The sequence below is a fragment of the Phoca vitulina genome, unplaced genomic scaffold (assembly GCF_004348235.1).
Source record: "Phoca vitulina isolate PV1807 unplaced genomic scaffold, GSC_HSeal_1.0 scaffold19, whole genome shotgun sequence".
Classification (NCBI taxonomy): domain Eukaryota; kingdom Metazoa; phylum Chordata; class Mammalia; order Carnivora; family Phocidae; genus Phoca; species Phoca vitulina.
In genome coordinates this window covers 7,680,572-7,692,026 of record NW_022589722.1, presented here as the reverse complement: position 1 = coordinate 7,692,026, position 11,455 = coordinate 7,680,572, and the positions used below count along the sequence as shown (strand labels likewise).

The 11,455-nt window shown below is 35.6% G+C and overlaps 1 protein-coding gene across 1 annotated transcript in view; it reads left to right on the top strand.

Annotated features, from left to right (window-relative positions):
• The window catches only part of EEA1 (early endosome antigen 1), a 127,406-nt gene that overhangs the window by 103,007 nt on the left and 12,944 nt on the right, over positions 1–11,455 (top strand). Inside the window, exons 20-22 of the mRNA XM_032416188.1 lie at positions 330–431; positions 2,217–2,411; positions 8,409–8,591. Of these exons, the coding sequence (XP_032272079.1) occupies positions 330–431; positions 2,217–2,411; positions 8,409–8,591 (480 nt within the window). The remainder of the gene's footprint in view (positions 1–329; positions 432–2,216; positions 2,412–8,408; positions 8,592–11,455) is intronic.

The following is an 11,455-nucleotide window of genomic DNA, read 5'->3' as shown; positions in this document are numbered from 1 at the left end:
CAACTGAGCCAGCCAGCTGCCCCTTTTGTTATTCTGCTTTTAAAATAGCATGACAAGTTAATTAACTGTAATTAATTGTGTGACATAAAAATGTGGTTTCCAAAGTGTTCTGCTGGTTGATGATAGAAGCTCTTAACCTTTTTCTGCCCGTCTACCTTTACTGCTATAATATTTGGCTGTTTCATAACTCAAATGGATGATTCTATCCCATGCTAAACCATCAATGATTCTAGTGTATTTCCATGTATGGATCTTACTAAGCATATAAATCAAACTTCTTAAACTTACTACAAATATCTACTGTATAATGTAGTTTTGATATTTTTTAGGAAAAAACTTGCAAAGAATTAAAGCATCAGCTTCAAGTACAGATGGAGAACACACTTAAGGAACAGAATGAACTGAAAAAGTCACTTGAAAAAGAGAAGCAGGTAAGATTTTTTTTTCTGTAACATAAAATATGTAAAGAATAATAAGGTCTGTATTTCAAAATAATTTCACCCTGATACTTAAGTCAAAGGAGGTTTATTTCTCTGAAATATAATGGATCACAAAAAAAAAGTTTAAAATTGTCATTTGTGTTCTACCTACTACTAAAAAGATTTAAGCTACTTTATAATGAAAGACCCAAAATAAAGGATTATAATTAATAAAGTTAATTGAGTCAACTTACTATAGAGTTTTAACTAGATAATTTAGATTAAGGAATATTATTATGATTGAGAAAAATATCTTGATAGGCTTTCCATAGAAATAATCTTTTAACGGCTCTTTATTTCATGGGCATTTATATTTAGTGGTATGTTAACGGTTGTATAACAGCAGATTTTTCTGTGGTTAATGCTTTTATTGCTCTCCATCCAAAATAAGCAAGCAAATGAGTAAATAAATGGGTATTATATATAGTTGTTATTCTCTGAAGACCTACCTCTAGCAGTTAAGAGTCCAGGCATGCAGTTTTTCTAGAGATCTGATTTGATAAAGCAGCAAAATCTAGTCCCGAGAAGTCCTTAATGTGATTGTAGTCTGGTTGTTGCTTGAAAGAAGACCACCTGTGTTTTAGATGCCAGTCATTAAGTGGCAAAATTATGGTGGCTTAGTGCTCAAGCTCTGAATCCAGATTGTCCAGATTATATCCTGACTGCCATTTGCTAGGTATGCTGTCTTGCCTTGTTTTAGGCAGATTACTTAATCTCTCTGTGCTCCTGTTTCCTCAGCAGTAAAATGGGGCTGATAATAGAATCTATGCTATAGGATTATTATAGGAGATAAATGGGTTAATATATTTCAAAGTGCTTGGAACCCTTATAATAAAATAATAAAATAAATGCTCAAATGTTAGCTATCACTTTATCATTGGTTATCATATTGTAATCATCATCATTGTTACACTGCCTGACTCCTGTTTTACACAAAAACATTTCCCTTTGTGTTGGAGATAAGCTGAAGCAACCATATGTAGCAGTGAAACTTTTAAAAAGTAACTTTGAATATGGTCAAACGCTCAAGTTAGGTTCATAATGAAATATGCATAAAACATGAAAACATGACTTGGGCTGGAAGGGCGGGAGGTCATTGTAGTTCCCCTTGGCCACAGAAGAACCTCAGTGTGACTTCTATATTTTGAACAGAAATATATCTTAGTAGATTGTAAAAACAAGGTAGTAGCACAATATGCCCCAGGTCTCTAAATGAGGAAACTATTGCATGGTATAGTTTAGTGTCATCAGACAGATCCTAAACATATTTGCCAGAAATGATTTTAGTTTTATCATAGTTAATATGGACCTATTCTTTCTGATTAACTGTGGCCAATAGGCTAAATTAGCATTTTGAGAATATTTTTGAAAGACAGTAGACATTCCAGCAGCCTAAAGATTGATGTTAATGTTCCTATTTTCTATGATGCAAGGTAATACTAGTCTAACTCATTTATAAGCTCTATCCAAATATATACTTATAAGTTAGAAAGGAAGGTAAGATTAAACAAATATTGAAGATTAATCCAGCATGTTATCTAATAGTGAATAGCATCAGTTATGAACGCTCCATGAGGGCAGGGATTGTTTTGTTTTGTTTTTTTGGTTTACTACTGATCACCTGTGGCCACCAGGCTTAGTACTTTCTACCTAGAGTAGTGCCTGGCGTGTAGAAGGCACCCAGTAAATGTGTCTTGATTGGATGATGAACGCTAAACAGATTTTATTTTCTTTTAGACTTCTCATCAGTTGAAGGTGGAACTCAATTCAGTTCAGGGACAAGTTGTACAGGCCCAGAATACTTTAAAACAAAAGGAAAAAGAAGAACAGCAACTTCAGGGGAACATAAATGAGCTAAAGCAATTGACTGAACAGAAGAAAAAGCAAATTGAAGCACTCCAAGGAGAAGTTAAAATTGCTATTTCACAGAAGGTAGTAATATATTTGTTTACTTTGTATGGAAAGAAAATCTTTGCAGTTAATAATATGATAACACAGATGAGTTGCAACAAACAAAAATTTATATATGCTCAAAATTTTTCTAAGTAATTTTTCTAAGTATTTTTTAATGTATAAAAGCACTTAATTATGTAATATATAAGTCTGGATTTCCATTCACTAACCATGTTTTTAGATAATCTTTATTTAAAATTAATCATCTGATAGACATAAAATTACCTTTTTATACAATAATATAATTAACACTTAATAGTATGGGAATAATTTATGCAACATTTCTAGGGCATTAGAAAATTTTAAAGGAATTTAAAAATAAGTTCTTATTAAGGGAAGCTAAGAACAAAAACCACAAAATGGTATGTATTAAAAAAAATTCAGGAGTGTTGGTTTCATATAGTTATAATTGTTTGATATTTTAAGTTACATCTTAATGGTTTTCATTTATAAACTATTCTAATTTATTATTGAGCATCTATTTTTTATTCTTAAATGTGTTTTAATACTTGTCTGTACAAAAAGTTGACAAATGGATTGTACTTAATATTTGAACAAAAAGAGCTTTTCACTATTGTTGTTGGTATGTGCATGTCAATTGGTCAACAAAGAAGAAAGAAGTGAAATCTGTCTTTTTTTTTAAAGATTTATTTATTTACTAGAGAGTGTGTGTGCACAAGAGTGGGGTGGGGGTTGTGGGGGGAGGGGCAGAGGGAAAGAATCTCAAGCAGACTCCCCTCTGACCATGGAGCCTGATGGGGGCTCCATCTCACAACCCTATCTCAGGACCCTGAGATGATGACCTGAGCCAAAATCAAGAGTCAGGTGCTTAACTGACTGAGCCACCCAGGTGTCCCGAGAAATGAAGTCTTTCTTATGTAGAACAAACAAAATATGTCAAGTCATTAAGAGTTGGTTATCACATTACTAGAGGAAAAAAATTAACCTTGTAAATAGGTATTTTATGTTGACCACTGTATAACTATTGCTATGTCACTTTACAAAAGAGTAATTTTCTAATAACACAAACAAGAGTAAACAAATTTGCCTGTGCATTTTTGGTGTTATATATAATTATAAGTTAGGATGTAATTATCACAATACATATTTTGTTGTATGCTTTGATATCTTGTGGTAATTCTTTCCCCCAAAATTTATTATCCCCATATCCAAGTATTCCCCAGATCTTCATTTTTATAGCATCATAACTTCATGAATTAAAAAAAATAAAGCCCAACTATTTTAGCACATTTTCTTCTTAATTAAATTATTAGTTACAGTATGATTTCTTTTAGATTTATGATTAATGTATATTGACCATACTTTGCATGGCTTGACTAGATGACACCTTAAGAGTTATGAGATCTTAAAAGAATTATGAGATTTAAAGGAAATGTTTTTATTGATAGTTGTCTTAGTTTGGATTGCTTTACCAAAAATACTATAGACTGGGTGGCTTAAACAATAAATGTTTATTTCTCACAGTTCCGTAGGCTGAGAAGTCCAATAGAAAGACACTGGCATATCCGGTGTCAGGTAGGGACCCAATTCCTGGCTTGTAGACAGGTGCTTTCTTGCTGTATCTTCATATGGTTGAGAGAGAGATTATCTCTCATGTTTCTTCTTGTAAGGACAGTAATCCCTAATTACTAATTCATGAGGGCTGTACCCCCATGACCTAATGGCCTACTAAAGGTCCCACCTCCAAATACCATCACAGTGTGGATCTAGGCTTCAACATGAACTTTTGCAGGGACACAAACATTCAGCCATGGCTATACTTAATTTATGTTAGTGTATGGATGCTAAAATAAGGAGCACACTTTTTAACCTTGGGAAGGATGGCATTTTGGGGAGTGTTGGGTGGATAGCCAGTTGCTATAAATTAGATTTTTTTTTTTTTTTAAAGATTTTATTTATTTATTTATTTATTTGAGAGAGCAAGAATGAGAGAGAGAGAGAGCACATGAGAGGGGGGAGGGTCAGAGGGAGAAGCAGACTCCCCGCTGAGCAGGGAGCCAGATGCGGGACTCGATCCCGGGACTCCAGGATCATGACCTGAGCTGAAGGCAGTCGCTTAACCAGCTGAGCCACCCAGGCGCCCTAGATTTTTTTTTTAAAAGACTTTATTTATTTATTTGAGAGAGAGAGCCAGAGAGAGAACAGGAGTGGAGGGGAGGGGCAGAGGCAGAAGCAGACTCCCCACTAAGTAGGGAGCCCGATGCAGGGCTTGATCCCAGGACCCTGGGATAATGACCTGAGCCAAAGGCAGACGCTTAACCGACTGAGACACCCAGGTGCCCTGTAAATTAGATTTTGAATTTACAGTAACTAGAGAATCATTGAAAGGCAAGTATAGTTTGGTTTTGTTGAGGATCAGTGTAGCATGGAAAGCAGGATAAGTTTTGGAGCTAGGCAGATTTGAGTTTAAATTTCATGTGACACACATTAGGTTTATGGTCATAGGGAAGTGAGTCATCTTTCTGAGCTAAATAAAATGGAGTTGTAGAGTTGTTGTAAAGATTGAGAAAATGTATTTAAAATATGCAGGACTGTGCCCAGTGCAATATAGAAGCAAAGTAGTTGTTGTTATTATATGGAAGTATAGCAAACTATGATCTAAGTGTGTTGGTGTGCATGGTCGACTCTGCAGTGATGGTCTGTGACAGTTATCACTGGCCCACAATGAAATAGGAAAAACAAACAATGTTTAAATGGGTATAGATATGTATGTGCATGCACTTAGATAACGCACACACACGCACACACATTTTGGATATATATAATTGTTTGAGAGCCACTGATCAAGGATCCTGCAAGTAGGATCCTGCAAGTAAGTCAATGGCCCCTGCACCAACTTTATTTGAAATCTATTGTGGGAATATAGAATGAATAGGATAGGGCCCCCAACTCTCAAGGAGCTTATAATTTAATGAGGAAGTAGGTATGTAAAGAAAAAACTAATGTATAAAGGAGAATGAAACCAGAACTTAAACAGAAATATGAGAAAAATTAGAACTTAATGGAAATTTTGACTGGCTTTCTAGGGAGCTAGCATTTTAACTGGGCTTTTGGAGATGATTATAATTTTGAAAGGTTAAAAAAAAAGTAAATTAGACATTTTCAGGGAGCTAAAACAATATTAGCAATGTTTTGCAAGCTTAGAAAATGTTATAGAACGTTACCTGTTGGAGTGCATGGTAAATGGAGAAGTGAGGGGAGGGATAAGGCACCAGAATTGGATGAAGTCAAATCACAGTATATATTGTATAGTTGTTTCCACTTTAAAATTTTAATATTGGAGGATTAAAGATTTTTAAGAAGGGAGGAATGTGATCAGACCCATTTTAGAGCAAAAACTGGTCAGTTTGTGAAGGGTGAATTGTAAATGACTGACCCTCCTGTATTCTCCTTTGGAAGTTTGGGTTTACTTCTATTAAAGCAATTATCAAACTGTTGCATTGATCTGTTTTTTGTTTTTTTTTTTTTAATTCCCCACTAATGTATTTGAGTTTCCTCAAGGTCAGAGAACTGTGTCTTTTGACAAAAAAGTCATCAGCAATTGTTTTAAATGAATGAATGAATCAGTCTGTCAGAGTAAAGATAATGAAGGCCCAAATATGAGCCCAAAGGGCCTTTTTGGTCATTAGTGAGACTTTGCAGAGGGCTTAGTTGAGAGCCACGAAGGTGATTAAAGAGAAAGAAAACTAGATTTGTGAGAAGAAAAAGTGTTAAAGCAAAGAAGTAGTATTCTATGGAAGAAAATGTGTAAGAGCAGTATTGTCTTCAAGATGAAAAAAGATGTCCAGGAATTCTTCATCCTGAAGAATCTAAATTGGAGGAAATGAAAAGGAAGTGACATGGGATGTTATGAGATAACATATAGGGAGGTCAAACCCCCTTTCCTCCATAGGCATTAGCATCACCTCCTGTCAGTCTGCCTCCTAGCTCTCTTGAATCATCCCCTTTTCTCATTTTTCACGGCCACAGTCTTAGTCCAGGTTATTTTGTTCTCCTATCCAGGCTATTACAGTAGCTTATTAATAGTCATCCCAGGCTTTTCCACCTCCAATCTATTTGTCATCCATTCATTTAAGAAATATTACTAGACACCTATTTTATGCCATGGCACAATTCTGGGTGTTGGAGATACAGCCATGAACAGACAAGGAACCTGTTCTCATGGAGCTTACACTTTCTTGGGGAAGAAACTAAACAGGTGATGTGAAATACAGTGATGAGACAGAGTCCTACTAAAGGCTGGGTGATCAAAGAAGCCTCTCTGAAGAGATCTGAGCTGATACATGAAAGACAAGAGCTGTCTGAACAAAGGTCCAGGGAGACAACTAGTACAAAGACCTTAAACTAGAGCAAGCTTGGTATTTTCTAAAAACAGAAGACCAACATAGATTAAATATAGTGGGAGAGAAGAAGAAGAATAGGAAATGAGCTCAGAAAAGTAGACAGAGGCCAAAGCATATACATGCAAATTTATAGATTATAAGGCAGTAGAGAATGATATACTTTGTTCTAAGGATAATTAGAATCAGTTGGGGAATTTTGAACAGAGAATGGTGCAGTCTGACTACAGCAAGATAACAGAGCAAGCAGAGAAGGCACTGAAAAACTGTTGGCAGTAGTCCAAGCAGTACATGATGATAGCATGAACTAAAGTGTTAGGAGTGGATGATTTGGGAATATATTTTGGAAGTTGAGTCATTGGGACTTGCTGATAGATTAGATGATGAGAGATGATGGAAAGAGGAATCAAGAATAACTCTCCATTTGTGGCTTGTGCAAATGGATAGATGATCCTGTTTATTGGGGGAAAGTAGCAGCTTTTTGATGAGCAGTGTCAGGAATCAAGAGTTCTGCTTGAGAGAGATATCCACCAGTCATTGAGAGTGGAGATGTCAGGGAAGTACTTGGTCATAACGAGCCCAGAGTTCAGGCAGAGAGGTTGGGGCTAGAGACATAATTCAGGAGTCAGTTGTAAATAAATGATATTTAAAGCCGTGAGTGTAGTTGAGATCTTCTAGAAAGAGACTGTGTATAGAATAAAAGAAGGACAGGGACAGAACCCTGGGATCCTATAGTATTGAGAGATCAAACAGAAGAAGAGGAGCTAGTAAAAGATTAAGAAGGAATGACCAATGAGATAGGTGGAGAACCTAAAATACAAGGTGCTCTGGAAACCAGGTTGAAAAATGTTTCTAGGAGGGAACATCATCAGCTATTTCAAGTACTGCTGGGAGGTTAAGTAAGATGTGGATAAGGACATGAATATTGGATTTTGGAGCAGGGGTCATTGCTCATTTCAACAGAAGTTGCATTGAAGTTGTGTATTTATTTTAAAAGCCAAGTGCTTATTTTCATACTGTGCACACATATATTTTAATTATGTCATAATTTGTACATATCTCCTGAATCTTCTTAAAGACTAAAGACAAGTTTAGAGTTTAGAGGAGTCAGACCTTTGCAAGATTTCCTTTTTCTGCCTTGTTGTTAATAAAGATGACCTGTAGAATTTCCCAAGTTATTCTGGAAGTTCAAGGAGTAGAAATGATATACTTCCAACACAGTAATGACTTTTTTATTTCTTTCATGTAGAAATTTCTGTTAGTTCAACCTTAAATTATATCATCTTCTAAAGCATCTAGGACATGCATCTTCCATCAGAATGTGGTTGTTAGTCTCCTGAGACATTGATACTTCCCAGTGAAATGCTTTTTTTCTTTATTTAATGCTTTTTTATTTTTTGGTTTTTAAATTGGGACTTGCTGGATTTTGTATCTTGTAAATCTTTAAGTTTGTAACTATAAGGTAAGTAAGTTACTCTTTATTAAAGAAGAATTTTAGGGCATAAGTGCTATTGAATTTGTCCTCAGGAGTCTTCGTAGTTGTGTGGATTTCATTTTATATTCGTAAGTGGTTTTCTATATGCACATTGTTGTAAATGACTATTGGATGTTCCAGACAGAGCTGGAGAGTAAACTACAGCAGCAGTCAATACAAGCAGCCCAGGAACTTGCAGCAGAGAAAGAGAAAGTGTCAGTGCTACAGAATACCTGTGAAAGAAGTCAGGAAAATCTAAAACAGCTTCAGTCTGATTTCTATGGGAAGGAATCTGAGCTTCTTGCCACCAGGCAAGATCTTAAGGTATAGTAAAATATATCACAAAAACTCAGTACGCTGTTTATAGACATTCATTATAAATGACTGATTTGAGTCCAGATGGGCAAATATCATGCTTGTTTTCTATTAAATTATTATCTTTGGAGTAACATGCTTTTTAAAAATTAAATTGTTTTATATTATTACAAAATATATAGTAAATATAGGCATTTAAAAATAACATTTGCAACAGTAAAATAATGTGGAAATATGTTAACTACTATATTATAAGCTTATCTAAAGACTTTGCTATCTTTATGTAAAAAGGTAATTTTTAAAAAGGACTGCTGTTTGATGCTTGGCGGGTTGCGGAGAAAGGGGAATCCTCTTACACTGCTGGTGGGAATGCAAGTGGTGCAGCCACTCTGGAAAACAGTATGGAGGTTCCTCAAAAAGTTGAAAATAGTACTACCCCATGACCCAGCTATTGCACTACTGGGTATTTACCCAAAAGATACAGATGTAGTGATCCAAAGGGGCACCTGCACCCCAATGTTCATAGCAGCAATGTCCGCAATAGCCAAACTATGGAAAGAGCCCAGATGTCCATCAACAGATGAATGGATAAAGAAGATGTGGTATATGTGTACACACACACACAATGGAATACTATTCAGCCATCAAAAAAATGAAATCTTGCCATTTGCAATGACATGGATGGATCTAGAGGGTATTATGTTAAGCAAAATAAGTCAGAGAAAGACAGTTACCATATGATCTCACTGATATATGGAATTTAGAAACAAAACAGAGGATCATAGGGAAAGAGAAGAAAAAATAAAACAAGACGAAATCAGTGGGGGAGACAAACCATAAGAGACTCTTAATCATAGGAAACAAACTGAGGGTTGCTGGAGGGGAGGAGGGTAGAGGGATGGGGTAACTGGGTGATGGACATTAAGGAGGGCATGTGATATAATGAGCACTGTGTATTTTATAAGACCTGTACCTCTGAAACCAGGAGTATATTGTATGTTAATTAATTGAAATTAAATAAAAAAAAATGAAATAAATAAAAAAGACTGCTGTTAGAAAAATCTAAGGATTTTTAAAATGTAAACCACTTGTGAAAATGCAAGCAATTTTACTGTTGCTTGTCAGGCAATACTGCCTTTATATATTGGTCAACTTCCCAAGACTACCAGAATGTTTAATGAATAAAATTAGGAGATTATAACTCAAAGTAAACTTAACCTTAATTATCTAAACATATATGGAAACCTTTTTCTTGACAGTACTATTTGATTAAAGTATCATGTTTATTAAAATAAAGGATATGGAAAAAGGATAATTTTTATGTAGCATTAAGGTATGAGTTCTCTAAGGTAAATGGAACATTTGTGTTCTCTCCCAGAAGATTCAGCCAGTTCCCTCTCTTTCTCTCTCTTTTTGTCATGGTGAAATATTATGCTTTTTGTTTCTTTTTGTTGTTGTTTAAAGTACATTATTGAAAAATTTTGTTGAAAATCACAGGTTATTTATATATAATACGTATAAATATAGTATGTCTATATTTTATCATAGGCTGTTATAGGGAAGGCTTTAGAAGGAGGTAGGACTTGATAGGTTCTCAAGGATATATAGAATTTGAATATATAGAGACTCCTGAGGAAGGTCATTTAACTCAGGCACATTTGAGAAAAGGTGCTGCAGTGGGAATGAGCAGAGCCAGGAGGCAGTTACCAGTTGGCTAGCATGCTGTTTTGTGTTTGGAGATTAAGTTAAAAAAGATTGGGATCAAATTGTGAAGTATTTTAGATGCCTAGCAAGGATGGTTGGACTGTATATGGGGGGTGGGGTGGAATGAAGAGTCTAAGCAGAGAAATAAAATGAAGAAAATAGTGCTTTGGACAACTTAACCTGGAAGAGGTTTATAGACAGCTTGGATTGGATCTGGGTAAACTAGAGGTAGGGAGATTAGTTAAGAGGCTATCTCCCTTTCTCCATAAATTCCATTTATCAAGGTGTGAATTGATTAGACTGGGCTTTAAATTCAAGAGGTTGGAGCAGAAGAGATGAATGAGAGAGACTGGGTGAAACAGGAGGGCTGAATACAGATAGGCCACAAGGTAACTGAAGGAATCAATGGTGACTAATGATTTGACAGAGAAATAGGAAACTTGCGTCAAAGAATTTTCGTAGCACCGAGTTGTTATGAGAAAAAAATACCACCTGATGTTTAGAAAGTGTCTTATTTGCTGTACTCTCTAAGTAGCTTTAAATTATTGGTATTTTTTTCTTTGTAACATTATTGAAAGTCATGGAAGGTCTGTGGAAGAGTTTGGACTTTATCCTAAAGGCAGTAGGGACCACAGAAAAGATATGCTTAGATCTATAGCTTAGGCCAGTGACTGGCTGAGGATAAGAAATGGATTGTGGAGCAACAGGGCTGAGTGTGGAGGCTGAGAGGACACTTGGCAGAGTCCAGGTACACATGATGGTGGTGTGGGCAGTAACAGTAAGGATGGAGAATGTGGATGAATTAGAAGGATGTTTAGCTGATCAAGGAGATGAAGCTTAATGATTGATTGCATAACTCCTATAGAAATCATACTTTTTTTTTCCCCCCATACAGGTGTGTTATTTACCCAAGAGCATAACATGGTGACAGCACTTAGATCTCTTAGATCACATTCTTTCACTAAGCTAACAGCTATTTTTATTATGCTTGAAAACTGCTGGATACTAATAACTTTATACATGAAAGAAAAATTCAAATGTTTGGACAAAAAGAGAAAGGCAGAGGGATAAGGCTGCTGAGGAGTTTTTCAACTATTAAAAGGCATGGATAGATCTTCTATTCCAAAGCCTCTTTTTGCAGATGAGACTGAGGCCTGGTGTGGTTTGTG